Raw genomic sequence first — 21739 nt, forward strand, 5'->3', positions numbered from 1 at the left:
AGAAGAATATCTCACTGTTGGATGGAGCCGCGAACAACTCATAGACATCTGAAATGTGATTGTGACTACACGCTGCTTTTGGTGAGACATCAGAAGCCAAAACATTAGAATCCACTATTTTAAATACTTATCTATTGAGTAAAATCTTCTTAAAAGTAAAGCAGTCAAGCATAGTGGAATAGAAAGTAAAATATCTCCCTCTGAAATGTAGTGGAGTGGCATAAAATGGAAAACTCTCAAGTAAAGATCAAGTACATCAAAATTGTACTGAAGCACAGTATTTGAGTAAATGTACCCAGTTACTTTCCACCATTTACAGTTTATTTTCCAAAACCTATATCCACAGTAGACCCTCAGAACTGGCTGGACAGGACAGCTTTGTGAAAGTCTCCTCCCTAAACTGACCTCCGCAACAAAAGCTGCCAATCCCAAGAACAGGTGGTCCCTTATGTTGTGGAGGCATAAAAGGGACATTTGTCAGGGCCCCGAGAATCTGAGCTCTTATTTTAGTGCCCAGCCACAATCTGTTCCTGAATATGCTTAATAAAGGAGTGCCAGTGTTGAGTATTTAATCTGAACTATCTGCTTTGGGGATCCTTGTTGCACGATGGGAGCAAAGATTGTATGCTGTGTGGTATGTGCATGTGTGAACTCACATTCCACATCCACTACCATCCACATGCCATCCCTGCTCGACCTCACTTTGAACCAGGACATGTGACTCCGAGTTCTCCCTTGTTGTGCATGTATAAGCAAAGCGGGTAAGCTTTTTAAAACCTCACAACTGAAATGTAGACTTCGCATATATTGTGTCTGTGCGTGTTTTGTCTGCTTCGTCCTCCTGGGTAAAACTGTCCTGTTCGCTCTCGCCTCGCTGAACTCCATTGGATCGGTCAAAAAAAACACCACCTTTTACAAGCGCGGCGGAGACTTTTGTAAACTCGCCTCTGATTGGCCCGCTCAAATACAACGCGGCCTCTGATTGGCTGAGAGTGTCCTGTTGACCGAAGGTGGACTCCCAGGGAATCGGGTACGCTGGAAGCGAAAAAAGAATTCCAGTCTCAGAACTGCACCATGCGCCTCCACTCAGTGGGCTTGGATTAATCACCGGGAAGTCGTTTGTACTCAAACGGTATTACATTATGACAACGCCTGCCCACACTGGAGCTCCCTCGCTATTTTATTACTTTGCCTAGCCGCTTTTGTGGACAACATTCGCCGCTGCTGGCCGCCTTTAACTTATCAACTACACAGGTAACTTTGTTTAAACTCCAGCCGTTAGCATGGATGCTAACCCGCTTAGCAGCCTGTTGCCGCAGTTGGTTTGGTTGTTGCTTTAGCCAACTTTACAAGGTTTACAGATGCCGTTCAGAAAATACATTACATAAAAGAAGGCCACGGCGTCTCGTATTTACTTTTAGACTTCTTTGTGATGGTGTTTTGTGAAAAGTAACAAAAGGCAAAGGTCCTTTTGTTGGACGCTTGAGAACAACAGCTCGACACGCTCTGTACGTGCCTCCGTTGACCATCGACCTGAAACAAGTGATCCAAAATTCACCTTCTTTAAAACACAAAACAGTCGGTTTACCATAGAAATACATAGATTATATGGACTTGTACTGTTTAAGCGCAGTTTTGGTAGCTTTTGGCAACTTAATTTCAAATGTGACGGACGTTTATTTCGCCCTGCCTCCGTCCGTGGTCCACTTGTTGCTGGTCATTGATTATGCAGTGTTGACTCCACGTTGTTGCGCTTCAGCCTCATGACAACAAGGCGAAGCTGTAGCTGGGTAAATAATGCGGTGGTGATGTGGTTTGTCACATACTGTTTTCAAGATATTATCAGAACTTAAGACGATACACTATAAAGTGTGTATTTAAGCCATCGGACCGCTTTTTAATATACAGTTCGCAACTTTGTTAGACTACTTCTGCTTACATTTCACCATGCAGTGTCGAATACTGTCTGTTTCAAAGAGCCTGAGTGTGAAGCTGTGTTAAAACAGAACAGAAACGTCAAGCAGACAGTAGATTTGGTTTTAAAAAGCGTTAAATATTGTTAATTGTCATGAATTAAGCACGAATCTACTCTTCTAAACAACCGAGGTGTGGATTCATGCTTTTTTTTACAGACTGTTTAATAGTGTGAGATGCTATAGCTGTGCTGTTAAGTCACGAGTCTGCATTTAAATCAGCTACACAGAGCACACTACTAACTTATCCCATGCCATTTCTCTCCAATAGATGGAAATCCAGCAAGAATGGAGGTTTCAATCTGAGTGGAACGTATTTTCTGGAACCCTGCTGGAGCTACCTTTTCGATGTGGAAGTTAACAGAAAGCAGGATTTTCAGTAAAGTTAAATGATGGCATCACGTTGGGTTCCTGCTTGTGAAGATGAAGAGAGGCAACGAGCAAGGTCTTCCTTCTGTGAGGTAAGGACAGCCAAGCCAAACATCTGACTCGTTTTTTTTTTTGGTCAAATAGTGATCATGGAAGTGATGTTTTTGTGGTAAATCTTACTCTGTGATTTCAGTTCCTGCTATCCCTGAGTTTGGTTTTGGTGGGGGAGTAATTTGTTTGACACTCTGGCCCAGCTGTTTGTGCTCGTAACAGCTCCCGTCAGATTGTTTTGCTCTTTTTTTCCCCCTAACAATACTTTACTCTTTAGTTCTTTTAAAAATCACTGCCATTTTGCTTCCTATTTGCTCTTGTCACTGCTCAGGTTGATCATTGTGGGTGCACTGATCAAAAAGCAGATCTTCGTTGCAGAGCAGCGTTTAATTAGATTTTAAATTTTATTCAAGCTCATCACTTGTGGAAGTGGGAGGAGACAATGGTGCTCCAGCGTTTTGTTCAAGTCCCGTCTTTCAGATTTTTAAGCTGTGACCTCTAATACCAGACAGGACACCATCTGCTCCTCTAAAAGCTTGTTGCCTGAATGAAGACCTTCATGGTAAACTAGGTAGCAGTCCACACTCTTTGAAATTGAAGGGCACCTATTTATAGAATCGGTAGTTTTCTTTGATTTCCTCCTTTGCTTTTAATCTAATATTCTGCTCCCCTTTAAGCCTCCCTGTTTGTATTTGAATCGGCTGTAAATGATGGTTGTAAACCTCATTATGTTGTTACTTTTAACAGGCTGGATGTACTGAATTTGATTTTATATCACTAGCCAGAGCTCCTGGGAGTAAATAATACCTCAACAACATACTAAATCAATAAGAACGTAATAGTCAGACTTATTAGGTTTGTTTTAAATTTATTCACGAGTGAGTTTCTTTCCAATGAGCTAAAGTTTTAAACGAGCATGTCGATATGAAACATAGAATACCAGTATATCTTGCAAACGAACATACACTGAAGCACAGACCTGACTTTGCTAAGGGAGCCGGTGTTGTATCCCTCTTTTTTTTCTTCACTGTCACAGCTATGAAAACAAACTCTGATGTTGTGCTTACCTTTGTTATTATAACAGTCTGGATACACCCTCTTAGCTACTACTGCATGAATTTAATGAATGAACTTAGTATCACGTAGCAATTCTGATCCACAAATTGTCCACATTACCCTTGAAATAACTCCAGACAATACACGGGTGTCAGTGTAGTAAAAAAGGCTAAGTTGCATAACTTTTCATCACATCACAGACCATAGAACAATCTTTTTTACAGTACACAAGAAACATGTTTTAGTAAATGTAAGTGTGGTGTGAGGGAAAACCTCAGTACAGTGCAGTCAGTGGAAATCCTTCTTTCAGCTTCTAATAAGACTACCACACAAACCAATTCATGTGCTAATTTTGAGCCGGAAACCCCCTGGAGTCTCCGGCCCTGGGATTTTCTGGAAATGATGACACTGTGGATTTAATGACTTAAGAAATTTCATAGGTTGATGCTTACTTTTTTAAGTGTCTAAAGAAATTGTGATGCTGTTAGCTGATGGAGATCAGTTAAAAGACGTTGATAAATGCAGTTGTTTTTAATCAGTGTGTGTGCCCCTGCTGCTCATGTGAATGAGAAGTAGGGAATGTAAGAAGAGGATGGGTTTCAATCTTGGATGTAGTGAAGCTCATTTTGAGATTCTTAGTCACTAACTTAATTAAAATGATGTAACAGACCGTACTAGAATCACATTTTTATCATGATGTATCTCAGAACATGTTATTTGGGGAATGTGGGTTTTTTGGGGGGGTAATTTGTTTAACTAACTCAGTGTTGTGTAATTCTGTACTGGGCATTCAGTCTTTCACTCTTTCATCTTTTCATCACCATTATAATAACTGATTTATTTGAAAGTGCTTAGATGGTGTGTAGGCAAACATTTGCTTTAAAAACACGTAAAAAGAAATGATTTATTACTTGAATTGGGGAATTTTGTTTTTGGCAGTTGCTGGAAGTTAGATTTTTTGTTTTCTTCCTCTACACTGAAGTGTCTGTCTGCTTTATCAGCTGAATAGTGCATGGTATTCAAACATTACAGCTGAATCCAAACAGCAGAGTCCTTCCTCTGCTTGGATTCCTCTGGTCAGATATTTAGTTAGCAGCACAGAGATTTTAAATTGGATACTAATCAGTCCACTGTTGGTGTGATGACGTCTGTGGTAGCATTTTCTATGTTTAGCCCATGGACCTTATTGTATTAAACTGTATCATGCAGTTATTCAGAAACTTCTGCAAGATGAATGGATGTTTCATGATGGATAAAACCTGCTTTTCATTCTCCGGCAGAACAACAGAAATGAGAAGGGAGTGAAATAGATTATTGTTTTCGATGATGAAGCGTGATCCATATTTAGCATTGTAGGGGGCTATTGACAAACAGACTGCCCCAGTCCCCACAGTCTTGGCTTCATTAAACCTCAGTGTTTATCTCATTTAGGCTGACTGCCTTTTACAGAACCCTCTGCACAGGCATCATATGGCTAACTGATGGCAATCGGAAGGGAAAATTGCTCTTCAATTGGATAAAAGAAGTCTGTTACTTCCTGTTGCATTATGGTCGTGTCTGCAGTGTCTCAGGAGAAAACATAAGAAATGGGCTGTGGGATTCAGTTTTTACTCACTGTGCTAGTTCTGTGTAGTCAAACATGCATGTCGTCTCGGATGGAAAACCTTGCGATTTTTTTTTTTTTTGGGCGTCTTGTTTAAATAGCTTGCATAGCAGCATGAAAGCTGAGTCAATAGGGACAAATTAAACAAAAAGTTGGATATTTTATAAGGCTGACAACAGTTCTTCTTTTGAGCAACTCGCTAAATTCATTTTGTAGAAGAGAAACAATGGCTACAGATTAACTACATTGGCGAAAGACATTGTCTTAATTCATTAAAAAAAATCTTTGCACACAAGCAGGTAACACAAGTAGAAGCTATTAACTCATTTAAAATATATACAGCACTATACATCGTGCTAATTCTTAATAGTGGGCCTTTTTTATCCTGAATAATTCAGTGTTGCTGTTTACAGTGGATGCAGAGTGGCATCAAAACGGTTTATTCATCCTTTTTGCGTCTCTTTTTCTTTTGTACTGTATTTGGATAGTAGATAACACTGTTGGAGCACCCCTGTGTCTAATACAATACCACTGCAGATTTTTCTGACACATCATTAAGTTACATTGCAAGATTCACAAAGGTAATCTTTCAGGGCGAGTGCTGGAACTGTTCTTTATTAAATACAAAAGATGGATGAATTTCAGTTTAGTGTTGACATCGTTTATTCCTCAGCTCTACGTGTGGTGCATGCAGTGTCCTCTGCGTGTCTTACAGAAATATTAAGTAGGTTTAAAAGTCAGATTTTAAGTGCCACCATTTTAGAAAGACATCCCGCATAAACAGCCACAAAAGAACTGTTCTGTCCCATCCGTGTGTTACAACTAGAAGTGTGGCATGCACAAAACACACCGCGTGTCTGCGTAGACTGAGTAATGATACTCCTAACCTTGTCCTGCAGTACAAGGCTGGAACGCCCAAGGCTCACCAGGACCCCTCTGTATCATTATCTTAGGCTTTTCACAGCTAAGTGCTTGGTTTGGATGGGATGTGGTGTAGAATTTAGCAGCCCACAGAGAACTAGGTTTCTTCACATTTTAAGGTCGTGTGCTTGTCTGGTGTTTATAGAGCTGATGTCATGTGGTGCTTGTGATGTGTCATTTGGTGATGTCAGCAAGAAGTTCTCAGACGTACAGGCCATGCGTTGTGGTTTTGTAATTGTTGTTAAAAATAGACAAGGTGGAAATTCCGGTTGCCTTGTCTGTGTGTAGTCTCTAGATATCAAAATTTGTGGTGGTGTAAACATCTGTGCATATACAGTGATTCCCCTGAAATTTTGGGATGCTATTGGTTTTCATGTCCTCTAATCTCCATTATGGGGGAACCTCTGATGTAGTGACCTTACAATTTCTTCAACCACATCTACTTGCGATCTAGCATGTCAGTTTAAACAATGGGAAAAACTGTGTGCCATTCATCAAAGAATATTTGCCTTTGAAGGCAGTTATTTTATGTCAATACATAAAGATAGCATATTACACTCAAAATCACTCAGTAGATAACTTTTCATTTAAATGGATGAGAATGGGTTTCAGTTTTCAACCATAGCTAATTCAATATTGCTGCCTCGTTAACATGTGTTTTACAAAATAACATACAATTCTTTTTTTGCTATTAGACGGTATAGTGTCAATTCCATTATGTGTTAATTTATCACCTAGGGAAGTGTGTAAAGGACAGGGATCAACTCATGACAGATGCCAGGAACAGAGAAAAACCAACAGTCTGTTAGTCTTTAAAATTTCCCAGCCTGTCTGTGGCTTTCAGGGCCAATCACATTCATTCAGAATGAGGAGACAACCCTTTAAAAATGACTCAAAATATTAGGTATTGTAGTTTATAGCAAATGTCACTCAGACACGGGCAGATGGTGCATTTGTTGGGCTGTTTTCAGGTGTGGATTAATACACATTTGGTGTACCAGTGAGTATTTGTAGCAGCAGGTTGTAAATACTAGAAGAGCACCATTGGATTGACCCAATAAACAACAGTATGTTTTTCATTGTAATAAAAAAAAACATTTCAACCAATGTGACAGTGCTACTTATTGATGTGTTTTTAATTATTTTAAGACAAGAGTAGTGCTCTGTGGCACAGAAGTAAAAGCCACTGTTTGTCATTCTTTTGCTATCAGGCTGAAGGCTCAGTTCACTGTTTGTTGCCACAAATTTGTTGATTGGGAAGTGGGATCTGATGATAGAAATCTGTGTTCATGTCCCAAGACACAGGCCTGGTTGCTTTTCATTTCCAAGAGATATCTAGCAGAGGAACAAATACCTACTGAAAACCTTCTCCCAACTGCCTCACCCAGTGCAAATATCAGTCTGGCATTCTGGTGATTCATAAATGGGTGAGAGGCATTCATTTGTGGGCAGGAAAGGATAGGTGTGTGTTTTGATGTGGGTGTTCCTTTCATGTGCTTTTCTTATCCCCTTATTACACAAGTCATACGTTTGTACTTATAGTTTAATCAGGTCTATGGGGTTTACAATGGAGTCTGTTCTGTTTTCTAATAATAGATGTTTTCTTATTAAATAAGGGAAAACAGGAGACCACGTCTGGAATTTATTGACCTGGAATGTCACAACAGTATTAACTGTGTAAGCGGCAATGATAACACTGCATGGCATGCGTCAGTCAGAGGCCCACACCCCCTTCTGTCATCCACATCTAAAGATCAGAGGGTTGGAAATTGCCCCGTGCACTGGCTGCTAAATCAGATCCAGTCCAGGGACTGGCTTGCCCTGGAGACATGAGGGCAGCAATGCAGGCATTTCAAACATCCAGTTGATCTATAGTTATATCACCAGAAGTACTTCTCTGGGAACAGATTTAAATGTTTTCTAGTGTTGAGAAGGCACGCAGGACTCTTACAGACACAGACTTCAGCATGGAAGTGCTTGTATTGCAGATCAGCCAAAGTTTGGTCATACACCGTAAAACCTGTTTTGCTAGTTTCATCAAAATGTTTGGGTGTTAGCTGCACCTGCAGCTCTGTTTCCCAGCCTGCCAGTAGTGCAATGGGCACTTACACTTGTACATATGCAGTATCCACATCTGAACTCCTTATATGTACTCAGCAGCTCATGTTCCCACTTTAAATAAGCTTTGATTTAAGTGGTTTGTGCTTTTCAGAGGTATGTGTTTAAAGAGCAGATACACGAGGTTGTTGAGAAGGCTGCAAAGAGCATAGTGAAACATGCTTTAACTTGATACAAACCTCCAGGCACACACAGTATTTCTAATGAGCAATGGTGTGTGAAACTGAAGGTTCATTTTGTGACATACTCAGAAGTTAGATGGGATGTTGGTTGTTTCAAGCTTGTGCGAACAAACTGTTCATACAATTGTGCTTGTTTTTTCAAATGTTACTTGACTCATTTACTATTTCCTGAACAGCTGGATTAAGTGGGATTAAGTGCAATAGCTGTTCTGATTCAAGTTCTCTTTTACTTAAAACATGTATGTCAGATGAGGTGTTTTATGTTCACAAGTAGACAAACCTCTTGGCAATTCAGTCAGATTTTTTTGACGTTTTACTCAACATATCTGCCCAGGCAGAGATAACATGAATGCAAGCTCATCAAATTCCTCACAATGTGGGGTGAAAGTCTATGCTTTAAGGTGGAGGGGGGCTGAGACAGGGAGAGATAAAATAGTTTTTCAACATGGCATTGCAAAAGTAATTGTGAACAGGGGTGTACCTGAAAATCCTACTACAACAAGGAATACGATATCGAGACATAAGTAAAGGGGGTGTTGCTGCACACATGATACCACAAAGGTGTGAGGCTATAAATAGTAAGTAAACACAGGAGCGGGTGCCTGACATGCTCTATTCCAGCTGTGAAAGGACTTGACTGTAAACACTGGATAGCCCCTAATGTTTTCCAAAAACCCATTCTCCTTTTATACCATGTTCATTGTTAACAAAGGACACTTAGTATTATTGTACAGCAATTCCATTAAAAAAAGGTAATTTGTTGATGCTGAAATTTTGGATGGCTTTTACATTTGGTGTGCCTCTATTACCTTTTTCTTTTGATTTTAGCACTGTGATTTTTGTTTTCAGGAATAAAGAGCTACATTTATAGCATGAATCTAAAAGTTCCTCTTGTGAGTTTCAGTGTTACTAAATTCTTTTTTATTCCTTGTCTTTGTTTAGAGTGACTCTCAAGAGTGGAGGAGCTTGGCCGATTTCCCTGCAGCTCAATACCCAACGGAGGATGAGCCGTTCTCATGGCCGAGGCCTAAAACTGTGCGTTTATGTCGCACAGCCCAAGGGTTTGGCTTCACCCTCCGGCACTTCATCGTGTACCCACCAGAGTCGACACTGCACTGCTTCCCGGTAAATTTCTGAGATTATACAGCACTGACCTGTTAGAAGCTTTCATGAGTCGACCTTGGTATTGTTTGGTTTCTATCACATAAGATTAGTGAGTCAACAAAAATCCTGATACCTGACTTCTGTGACCGTGAACACTAAAGTGACTTGAGTATTTCTGTGTTTTTACAGGAGGAAGATCCTGGCCGCAGAGGTAAGCATAAAAACTGCTCCTCTTAATTCCTGCCCATCAGCACTGCTGAGTCAGAGCAGTACCTCTGACTTCTAATGACTCTTAATCCATCCACTCTTTGGCTCTTTTTGCTTCCTTATGCTACGAGAACAATGTAGCTCCTATGTGTCACTGACCTTTGTGGAGGCATGAAAGGTTTGGTCAGCACCACCTGTTTCTGTCCTGCACTGATCCACCTCATATTGTTTCACTTTGTTGTTCTTGCTGCTTTTTCCCCCCTCACCATAAAAAGGCTGTTAGAAAGAGATGGCCTCCTCAGTTTTTAATGGGTTCTGTGTTTGCTCCTCTTTGTCACAATGTATACATTCAGGTTTTGTCTCCATATTAGAGAAAAGCTTCACATAAAGTTGGCAGTGGAAATTTTTGTTGATTTGTTTGAACACAAGCTAACATATTTTAAATGGTTTGTGCAGTGGAACTCACGTGCAGCATTAAACCTCCATTTTTAAAACAAGTGATTTGATTGTTGCGTTTGACCAAAACACAAGCAGAGGTGGTAGATAGATGTGTTTCACTTGGAAACAAATCCTATGGGCTCTGAAAATACTAAAGATTGTTACTAGAAATAGCAGAGATAATAGATACAGTAATAATAGCTAAATGTGTCATTCCCCTGCTCTTGATAAAGTCAGAACTCATCAGTTTTGTGTTAATTGTTTCACATCTAGAGGAAATATAATAGTGATGAATTTCCATTAGTATGTTTGTAAAGGTTTTATTGATGACAATGATCTGTAATCAGAATGACCACTGTAATATCTCATGATGGCAAAACACTCCAATTTGTTTCTTTTAATTTTTATCAAACACGACTACAAAAGGCTCAGTTTTACTTTTAAAGCTGTGTAGTTGCCAATGAAGTGCACTGAAACTTTGAAATCTTGTGAGATATTCATTGTGAAAGAAGAAGAACGTGCTGTACCCACTGGGGTTTCCCCATCTAGAAAACAAAATTTTGTTTAGATGTTTTTTTCACATGGCTTAGACTGTGGAGTGCAAAATGTCTGCAGAGCTGTTCAAAGTGAGTCTATCCTAGTGCGATGGCTGCGAGGTGATATTGCAGTAGCTTGTTTGAGGGATTAACTCTTCATTCAGTCTGTGTACATTTGTTGATCATGTGGAGGCTGCTGTCACTGCACTTCATCTGAGTGGATGCCAGTAATTTCATTAGACATTTATATTATTTATGGAGAAAAATTGTTGTACAGGGAAGCACCTCTCTAATTCTTCTTGCACATGTTGAGGAAATGGATTATTGTCTGCACAAGTAATCTTTTTGTTTTCATTACACAAGGGAAACTCCTCAAATTCCTCATCCTCTTCAGTTGCCAAAGTGTTATGAGTAGGGCTGCCTGATACTAACAAAATGAGGTATCACACCTAACACTACAGTATGTGTATGTATTTAAATAAATACATTAATTTGAACTTTTAACACATCGACATTCGTAATGTACATACACACAACACAACATTTAGAAAGCTTTATAATATACTTTCAGTACAAGTGTTTGGGGGACACAATTTGCCGTCCTTGTTATTTCTTAAAGTACGTTCCAAACATTGTCAAATTAAGTAGGGATCTTTCAACATTACAGTATTTAAAATTCAGAATACCCTCTTAGGGGTATTTTTCTTGTTCAAATATTGTTCGAAAATATTGTCCATGGGAACACAAGATGGATTTTTGTACTTCAAAAGCTATAACTTTAAAAGATATCCATTTTAATGAGCATGTTCCACAGCACATAGCATATCTGTTTATCCTGATAACAACTCCTCTAAATGGCAAACATGCAATTTTCCTTAACCACATGCTAAAATAGTGTTGTGGTGTCACATTTCCAATTGTGAACTCTGTCTGTGACCCCCTTTGTGATTTCTGTAACAACAGGGAAATGCTGGAAAGCATACACTCAGCTTGGTCATTGTCCAAATGTTAACCTCATGTAATGGAACAGAAGAGACTGTGCCTGTTAAAGCAAATATGATTTATGTTTTCCCCAAAAACTTAAACACTGGAGGAGGACATAGGCAGTTTATCTGGAGCTTTGCTGTTTTGGACTGGGTAAGCCAAAGAATATGAAAGAATCCTGGCAGTTTTCTAATGCTGCACACAAGGCAGCAAGCCAGAACTGAAGAGGAAGAAGAAAAAGCCACCCCAAGATGATACAAATACAAAAGGTGGCTTGCAACAGGCAGCCACCAAAAGGGGAGGACAGAGCCACTCTGTTGTTTCTCTGATGCAGTCTTTTTAAAATTAAGTTATGGCACTTACTGCACTCTTCAGATAAAAATATAACATATTTGGATTTTGTAAGTACAGTCTATAGTACAACTTAGAGTTTTCATAGAGACAAGTATAGACATAAATAAATATTGCAGTGAATATGATTGTTGAGCATTTTTAGGAACCAGTGAGTGAGAAAGCAACAGTGGAATGGAATGGATTTCAGGGGCCAGTCTAGACAGCCACCATATGGGGAACAAAGATACAAAGACTTATATATCACAGGTAATTAACAAGTAACTTAATCGAAATGTTTATCATACAGTGACGCTCAATGGCAGCAGTTACTCTGTGCACAGATAACATTTTGGGATTGTTAGAAATATGGAGCAGGTTTTGGAAAATGAAAATTGTTGTTTGATGTTTTAGAGCCAAAAAATACAAAACACTTTTAAGAAATTCCCCAATATTGCAGAACAATTGACATCGATAGGAAAAAATATCAACCCGTGTTTGTAATAGCTAACTATAAGTGACCTGCTCCACTTGGGCGTGATATAGGGTAAAACAATCATAATGTTTGTGTGGTAAGAATACATGGTATCTGCCTAAATACTTTGAACAGCTCCTCTTTATCTTGCACAAGAATATGGGAACACAATTCAGACCTTTTTGCTTTAACCTTTTGCTGGTGGAAAAAGTCTAGTAATGTCATTCTGTTGATTATCATTTGACATAACTGATCATTCAGATAAAGGATGGTTTTATTCTGAAGAAAGCAACATATCAATGTGGATTTATGTATAAAAACATTGCAGGGTTGTGAGTGTGCTTTTCTTGCTGCTTCACAGTGTCACACCACCATCAATTCTCTTATTGTGTTCGACTCTGTTGCTTCCCTACACAAAGCTCTTCTGTCATGACTCTGGGGTCAAGTTTGGGTGCACTACTGATCTAATGTTCACTTGTCAGCTGGTCATTCTCTTTCATACCAAATAGTTTGTCATTAAGTCAGTAAGTGCTTATACGGTATAGACATTCATGATTGTTTGGATAATTTTTAAGGACTTTATTCAGTTTTTGCTCATGTAAGTTTAGTTCATACTGCAGTCGTTTTTTTTCTGCAGGCTGCGTTAGCTTTACAGTGAATGATCATAAATGTGAGGCAGCTGTTGGCACAAACCTCTCTCCCTGTGCATTTGCTGAGTGATTAAAATAGTGCACATAAAATCTGGCAATGTTTTCATTTTCTTGGACAGGGTTTCTCTGGTTTTAAATGAACACTGCAACATTCTGGGATATGTGCTTGTTTTATGTCTCTGTACTGAACACAGAGGGATAAACGTGGTCTTGGTATGCTCGTCTGACTCTGGGTAATGAGGGCAACAAAATAAATTTACCAAGAAGCTGCAAATATTTCTGAAATGGTTAGGTGCCAGCAGCATTAGTGAGGTGATGAGTTTATGTATGATCTATGGTCAGGTGGTCAATCATAATGTAAAAAAATCAAAAAATACATTTAAATGTTCATAGAGTTGCTGTTTTGCCGGTTTGTGAACAGTTCCATTGAGGAAATAGAGATGCAACACTACAGAACACCACAAGAGGGAGTGTGTCCCTCTGCTGAAGTTGCATGGGACTCTTGTACAGTATTACATAATGTGAGTCTCCAGGATGTGATTCTGCATGAGTAATCTCATGTGTGGAAAGAAGGAAAAATGGAGTCACGAGTGTCTCAGTCTTTGTGAGGTTCACAAGGTTTAAAAATCAACAGCTTGAGTGGTTAATTGACCACTCTAAATTCTATTAAGACTTATGTTTGCCTGTGTCGCATCACAACGTTCAGATATTAGGGCTGCCATATGTCATAGGTCTTTGATTTTGTTATCTTTTTTTGTTGACGAGTTAACTTTTCTGTTAACTTTCTTTTAATGATCGGGCTGGAATTTTTTAACAACACATAGTACTTTTTTTTTTTAACTATCTCGCCTGCTGTCATGCTGGCCTTCCCATCCACTGCAATGTGCGAGGTATCGTGTGTTGACTCATAACCAGAATGTTAACTACCAGGGCAGGATTTAAGCCACTCTTTGGCTGCGCTCGAAGCTATTTCTCAGTTTATAAGGAAAGAGTGGGAGTTGAGCAGCTGAGCACACTGTCACTCCACCTTCTCTTAGTCTCTTTCTCTCACTTTCCCTTTCTTTTCTTTCCTTTTTTCTGTGGCTGTGCAGCTGCTAGGAGACAGGAGCAGCATGAGCAAACAGGTTTTTCTCTGTTTAGCAACTTTTATCCCTCTCCTGAAAACCACACAATTTCCCCCTATTGAGATTTTTTTTCTCTCAACCAATTAATGACTGTGTCTATTCAAAACTTTGCAAGCACTGGGCAGAACACATCCTGTTTTGCTGTCATAATGTTGAATCACATTCTTTCCAATCTTGTGACAATCTTCCCAGTTTCACTCATTCTTGTCCACAACCATTCTCCCTTCTCACCTAAATGTCATTAAATACTTTACTACTCAATTTGGTAGTTAATAGTAGGCTAGTAGCTGCTTTTCACATTTTAGGTTCAGACTTGGTGCAACTGAGAGGTTGTAAATGAATATGCTGCATGACCTTGCTTGTGTATTGTGTTATATATTTACCGTCTTAATTTATTTTTGCTTAGTGCTAGTTCTAGTAATTCTATTTAGGTCTTAAACATTTAACATTTGATACATTAGCAAAGTCTTACATTGAACCTATGTCTGGTTGGCGTTTTGGAAAGTTGATGAAAACATAGTTTTGCAGAACTGACCTTCGTTGCAATTGATATTTTATCATGCGTCTCCATTGAATACTGTTTGTAAAACTCACACTGCTTTCTTTACTATTATCAGGGAGACAGCGGAATAGGCTGGAACAGATGGACACTATTTTCGTCAAACAAGTCAAGGAAGGTGGGCCTGCTCATGAAGCAGGGCTTTGCACAGGTAATAAGCAGTCATCAGTCAATCATTCTCCTTTATTTATAAAAATGTGATTGTTTGGAACTGTAAGTGTTTGCAGGTTATCATAGTACGTCAGCAGGGACATAATCCTGTAAGAGAACAGAAAATGTCCTGTACTCTGTTGTGCTATTGCAAGCAAAAGGAAAACAACTGCAAAGAGTGCAGTTTTCATTTGTGGCCTGACAGTACTGCTGCTGTGCAGCAAAACATCATTCAGCACGTATAATTGTAAGGAAGTAGTCTAATTTCTGCTACTTTTGGTGGCTACAGCAGTGATTTCAATGTTGAAGTCAGTACAGAGTATCTTGACCGCACTTACTGTAAACTTGTGCCACCTGACTAATTTTAGATATTTGCTTTCTTTTTCCACTCTCTGGCTGAAGCCACACTTCCCCTTTGTTATGAGCATGGGCTCTGATTTCCTAAGTCAAACAGCTGACAGTCTTACCAGGTCTCTTCATCACTGATGGCATTACTGCTGTTTTTGTTGACTATTAGGTGATCGCATAGTGAAGGTGAATGGGGCAAGCATCATAGGGAAAGCCTATTGTGAGGTTATATCCTTGATCCAAGACAGGTAAGGTTGAATATAACATTTGTATAGTTGATTCTTAGTCATTTGGTGTATTAACCTTGTTTATAACAATCTACTCTGGTCCTCTGCAGTGGTGACTTTCTCGAACTTTGTGTAATGCCAAAAGATGAGGATATACTGCAACTGGTAAGTTTGTCTTTACAAGGCTGTTTTGCTGATTTCTACTTGGATTTCAAGTCATAGCAAAACATTGTCTGAACAACTTTTTTTTCAGTGCTCCCTTTTTGTCCAATCCCGCAATAATTTCCTTTCCATCTCAGAGCTGCTCTAGTTTTAGGTTTTCGTGTTGGGACAGGAGTCATGAGATGCCGGCAGCCGGCCTATCCCATCAGAGCTCTCTATCTAGGCCTTCTAATGAGGCCAGAGCAGCCTTTCTATCCTACAGAACTGCCGCGAACACTAATGCTGAAATGGCCTAAATGGAGTGCAAGAGCAAGCATTACCAAAAATACATATAGAGACATATTATTATTGAGTAGAATAAAGAACCACATCTCTCAACTAAAATTGACTTCCTTTTCGTAAGAATTTTCTGGTAATTTGTGTTTGTTTCATCATGAGGTGATCATGTAGTGACATGCTCTTTCCTTGATGACTCCGGTACTTCACTGCTTTTAAGGCAGCAGCTGCATAATGCAGTTTCTGTCTAAAGTACAGCAAAAGTAGAGTAGTTACTTAGTAGGGTTGTGGCATTAACACTTTAATGCCATGACGGTTAAAACAAGCAACATTTCAGCTGTACATGTTGAAGGTCTGATGTGAAAGTGTGAAACCAAAGGCCTAAAGTTTGTTTTCTTAGAAGAAATATGTTAGACAGAAAATTACATTTTAACTGGAAGCTAATTATTAAAAGTGTCTGAATATTATAGACAAGAGATCTTCTGCAGAGAGATCAAAACATTAAATGAGGTTGCTCTTTAATAAGTCCTTGAGCTCTGATGGTTGGTTCCATTTTGCAGTAAAATATCTACATCCAGTAAGCTCAAGTGCTGATGAATGTCTTTTTAATGTTTTAAGACCTTGTCGTCTTTTACTGGACAACTGTAAAGACATTCTGGTGATGATAAAATGGCTGGTGTTTAATTACAATTACCAATATTCTGTATCAGCTACACTGAAACTTATGTTTGTTGGCTAATGTGTTCTCTGCAAGCTGCTGTCTGACCTCTGCCAGTTTGTCCAGTTTATTTCTGAATCAGGCCCTTTATTATTTGGATCAAATAGTTTGTAAATAAAACAGGTTACAGATGTGTTATATCTGTTACTTCTGCGTCAGATCAATGTCTTTCAATCAGCGATCAACATTTTACATCTGCCAATGCTCTTGTCTTTTTAAGGTTGTAGCTTGAAGTTGTGTAAATTGACTAGGCTCCTTATTTTAATGTGGATAAATTTCATTGCTTGTAAGGCTGTAAGAATGTATTTTTAAGTTTTAGTCACAGGTACTTTAAGTTAATGGCTAATGTTGAAAGCTGATGATAGTAAAGTTCCATAAGGGAATCGAAGGATGTAGATTTGATAAATGGATTTAATACTGAATTAGATAAAATGTATAAATTGCGTGTATATTTCCCTCATATTATTAAAAAAAATTCAGCGCAAGTTTATTCCACAAATTAATATTCAAATAAGCAGCATTTGCTATTTTTCTCTGATCTAATTACATAAGTTTCATCTGTAGGCTTTGTCACTGTTGCTTAAAGAAAACTTGATCCACTAAGACAATAGTGAGTATTTAATGTCCCTAGAACTATTTTAAGAACAGAGATAAGCCCTCGTACCTGTCCACAGTAGAGATCTCAGCATTAATGTTTTATGCATGCTGCAGGCAGCTGTTAGTAGATACTATACGTTCTGCACATTCAGGGCAAAGCGAAGGTGCACTCATCTGTTCCATATCTATAGCAAATAACTGTAAGTGCTTTGTCAGGATGCTCAGGAATCCTCTCCCTGGGGCTTATTGTTGTCTGACTGCCTGTTTGTGAATTATGTAATGAAAGAGCAGGGCTCTTTGGTGTGCCGCAAAATGTTCCCAGGGGATCTTTTATTGCCAGATTAAATTCTCATAATTAACTTGATAGTTAAATCAATTAATAATTTATTTGGCATCCAGAATTGCAATATCAGTATGTATTAACAAGCAGTCATGTCTCTCTGAGCACCATACCCTTCTGAAAATCTAAAACATTTAAAACATGGTGTCAGTGCTAGTGTTGGCATTTATAAAATTTAATCATTAATCAACCAAAATTAAGCTTGTAATATCACAGAATATTTAAATGTTGGTCATAGCCACTCCACGCTCTTCTTATGTTTATTATAAATTCATTTCCTCTTTTTTGATAACCACTTGCTCCACCCCTCTTTAGTGTTAGGTACTGCCTGTCTCTTGCCTCTAATTTTTTTTTTAATCTGTACTCATTTACATAGAGCTTTCTATCTGACACGTGTGTACCGTTAACACTGGCCACAGTATTACACAGGCATTGGCAACCAGCCACACAAAAATATCTAATTATTGTAGGCAAGAAAACCGATGAGCTGTCCATAAGAACAAGAGGATTATCAAAGATGCTAACAGGAAAAACAGTACACGGTAGGAGGCAGCACACACTGACTGCTTGGAGACAGGCAGCAGTTGCTTAGCAAAGAGAAGGAGAGATTGAACATTCAAGCAGCAGAAAAGGGAGGGAACTGTACGCTATGAAAGCAGAGAAAATACTGAGCAGGGGAAAGAAGAGGGAATAGCATGAATGATGAGCTGAAACAAGTAGATACAATCAGCTGACTGCCCTGTGTTTTGAACAGGTTGACGCTCAGGGAAAAGGAGAGCGGAGGAAGGAGTGGGAGGGGGAGCTGTACCATCACAGCTGAATGTATAATCAGCAGCTGCTGCTTCTGTCATGTGAGCAATAGCAAAGGGAGGGAGAGAGAGACATAGACTGGAGGCACCTTGTTCAGTTAGCGTAATATTCTGGCTGAAGATGGATAGAACCGCGATGTCTTAACAGCAGCATGAGAGGCAAGCTTCTGCTGCTGTCACCTCACCCAGGACAGACTGGCACAGGCAGGTCGTAACGTGGCAACCCCTGCTACATCTTTGCTTCTTCATCCCTCTGTGTTGCTGCTGCAGCTCCAGTGTATTTTTAGCATGTCAAGCCCAGGCATTGCAATGGCTGTTTCATGTTCTCTCCTCTTTGAATCTGTTCTGTTTCTTACAATGTGTCCATTTTGCTCTGCTGGCATCTTTTCCTCTTCCTCCCTCTCTCCCATGATTTCTTAACGCTCTTGTTTTCACTTGCTGTAACGGCAGCCTTTTTCTCGGGAAGCAACTAATCTGGTAAGAAAACAGCTTACTGGATCGCTACTTGATGTTGACATGTTGTACTTGCCGTGTCATTTTGCATATGTCATGCATATCATCATGGTCATAACAAGATGTTGTCGTCAGATTTTACATTATTGCTATTCAGTTGCCTCGGATGAGTGTTTAATGGTCAGCTCTGCGCTTATGATTCAAATGTAGACTGTAGAAATGGCCGATGCACTGTGCCTGCAGTACCTGTTAGATTGAGCGCTTGAGTTGGCATCCAGCAGGCATCTCAGTGAAGCCTCGCCCGTTCTTCATCCTCTATGCCAGATGTCATTAGTGTGATAAAGGCTATTGACCTCTGAACTCTCCTGTACAGTCATGCTTGCAAAGGGAGGAACTAAGCCTAGCACTGATTGCTGTGGCACACATAGCTTTATGTAAGATTGTAATTTAAAACCACGTTGCAGCAGGTTCAAAGTCCTCATACCTTTACAGGTGTTTTGCTTGTTGTATGCACAGTCTGTTATGAGTATAGCAGATGAATATTGTGAGCCTTATAAGCACATAGTTAATATACTGGAAGAGGTACTGACTGTAATTTTGTATTTTTTAATGAGGATTTAATTAATGTTCTCAAGGAAATAGTATAGGTTCCAAACCTTGGTCGATAATCAGGCAGGCTAAATATAGCACTTTCTCGATGAGGGATGGGCGACCTGCTGTCTGTCTGAGGTTACAGTCTGTCAGTCTGAGGTGGGTAAATGGAGGCACTGGTTACCTATCCACAATTATGAGAATTTATGCCAGTTTTTATGTTATTACATTTGGTCAAATGTCTCAGTGTATGTGTGAATATATTTCTGCACAATCATTACTGTTCAGATTAAACATTGAGTTTAGTAGAAATACACATCATTTCACTATTGCATTTTGGTGTTTGCAGTTGTAGTCGGTGTTTATTTCCTGCAGAGGTGAAAGATATTTTCTTTGTGATACTGAAAATCACAGCTGTTGGGTAGCAACAAACCGTTGTTGTTGGAAGTACACAGGCAGGAACAATGGAGAAAAATTGTTGTACCTTAAAAATCTTGTTTGAAGCCTCAGTAAAAATCTGTTGGTTAAAAAAATTTTTTTACTTTGGTTTATATACCATACTATACCAATCATCACCATGAGAATTCTAAATAAGGAGCAGATGACGACCAATGACACCCCTGAACTGCCTGAAACGCCTCCGCTTACTCATACTGCAACATACACTGCCCACACACTAGCATCCAGTAACATTTGTAATATCACACTTGACTTCTCTGTAAGCATCTAGTACCACACTGTTGAATATTACACACACTTGCAATTGCTGCTTGTACTTATCTGTTGTAACGCAGCTTTGTTGCTCTGTCCCTAGGCCTACTCCCAGGATGCCTACCTCCGTGGCCACAGCACCTACAGTGGAAACGCCTGTCACATTCCTGATCCACCCCCAGTATGCTACCCTAGAGTAGACTGTAAGCCTACGGGCATGGCCCAGGCGACAGACTCAGCGGGGCAGGTCTGCCGAGGGCCAGCAGCACCTCCTGACCATGGGTACCGCAAGGAGATCACGGTGCCCCCATCTCCTCCGCCTCAGTCGTATCCTAAAAGCCAAACGGCAGTGTGCATGCGCAATGACAGTGTGAGGACTGTGGTGGTTCCTCCTAGTACGGCCCATATGGGGCGCATGGGTCCAGCACACAGGATAGACTTCATGGATCCTGTCATTGTTAGGGGCAGGCCTGGGTCACTGGCCCAGTATCCTCACCCCCGAAAGGCTGATGTCTATCCAGGTGGTCCGGGAATGGTTCCATACAGAGGTCAGGCACCTCACTACCCGGGCAACCATCAGAACATTGATTGGCGCACTTACCAAACGTATAGGGAATACATTGATAACAAAGGAATTCATTCCCATGGTAGTCGGACTATCCAGGAGAGGTTGGACAGCCTGCGATCTGGCAGTCATGTCAATTTTGGCGCCACTCATCACATTCCCCGCGGAGACTGGGGCCCGAAGGGGATACGACGGAGGAGTACCTCCCATGAACGGTCATACCAAGGACCTCCACCCCACTGTCAGATTGCCCCACGCAGTGCCTCGCAGGATCGCATGAGCAATGCAGAGAAGATGAGCCATGCAAGGAACTGGCCACCTCGAAGTGTGTCTCAAGATGGCCTAGTTCACAAAGCCCGGGCACGTTCCACAGACTATGTTGACCCTGCAGAACTGGCTCGGCCCAGTGAGAGGAGAGCTGGCTATGGAAGAGCAGACCAAGGTACGAGGCCCAGCAGACAGTCTATCCCCAGACATGCCATGCTCTACAGGCCTTCTGTTGGCTACAGCGGCATGAGGGGGCCACCAAACCCTTCTCTTTACTCTAAAGGACCAGATTCTCTTCAGACCCGCTCATCACCCATGCTCTCTGACAGACCTCCACATTTTGGAAAGAGCACAAGTGCTGAACATTCTTTCGCTGAACAAAGACTTTCAGTCAAAGGAAACCATGCTGGCTACACTACCCAGCAAGGCCAGAGCAGGATGCGGGCTGAAACCATGCAACCTGTCGAGGCAGGCAGAGATGCAGCATTGGTGGGGCACAGGTCTTCTTCATGTTCTACTCCAAAAGAAATGCCTCAGAGGCCTAGCATCCTCAAGCCACCCCCACTAGATTTACAGAGTCAGGTCAATGGCCGAAGCCCCACAGACAGTGGGGTGGTTCTTAGGGAGAAGCCTCCCTCTGGAAAGAACCCCAGCCCCCTGCGGCATCCCTCCTATATCCTGGCTGTAAATGACGATGGAGCTGACTCCGCAACAGATGTGGTGGCATGCTGGCTGCCCAATGATGCACGTCGAGAGATACACATACGCCGCCTCGGAGAGCAACATCACACCTCCTGCTCCAGCAACCTGGATGAGTCTCTGGACTCCATTCCATTCATCGGTAA

General features: G+C 40.5%; 1 protein-coding gene across 6 annotated transcripts in view; it reads left to right on the plus strand.

The window, feature by feature from the left end:
• The first annotated feature begins 1048 nt into the window (after positions 1-1048).
• Positions 1049-21739, plus strand: part of arhgap21b (Rho GTPase activating protein 21b) — a 34901-nt gene continuing 14210 nt past the window's right edge. For 2 of the 6 annotated variants that reach the window (XM_023272722.3, XM_023272724.3), the window contains exons 1-8: positions 1049-1254; positions 2245-2434; positions 9216-9398; positions 9567-9588; positions 14739-14831; positions 15348-15426; positions 15516-15570; positions 20166-21735. In XM_023272722.3, coding sequence (XP_023128490.2) covers positions 2363-2434; positions 9216-9398; positions 9567-9588; positions 14739-14831; positions 15348-15426; positions 15516-15570; positions 20166-21735 — 2074 coding nt within the window. In that variant the 5' untranslated portion in view covers positions 1049-1254; positions 2245-2362. The other 4 variants (XM_023272725.3, XM_055014256.1, XM_035949314.2 and 1 more) reach the window with 4 other exon arrangements.

Source organism: Amphiprion ocellaris, chromosome 10 (assembly GCF_022539595.1).
Source record: "Amphiprion ocellaris isolate individual 3 ecotype Okinawa chromosome 10, ASM2253959v1, whole genome shotgun sequence".
In the NCBI taxonomy this organism is placed as follows: Eukaryota; Metazoa; Chordata; class Actinopteri; family Pomacentridae; genus Amphiprion; species Amphiprion ocellaris.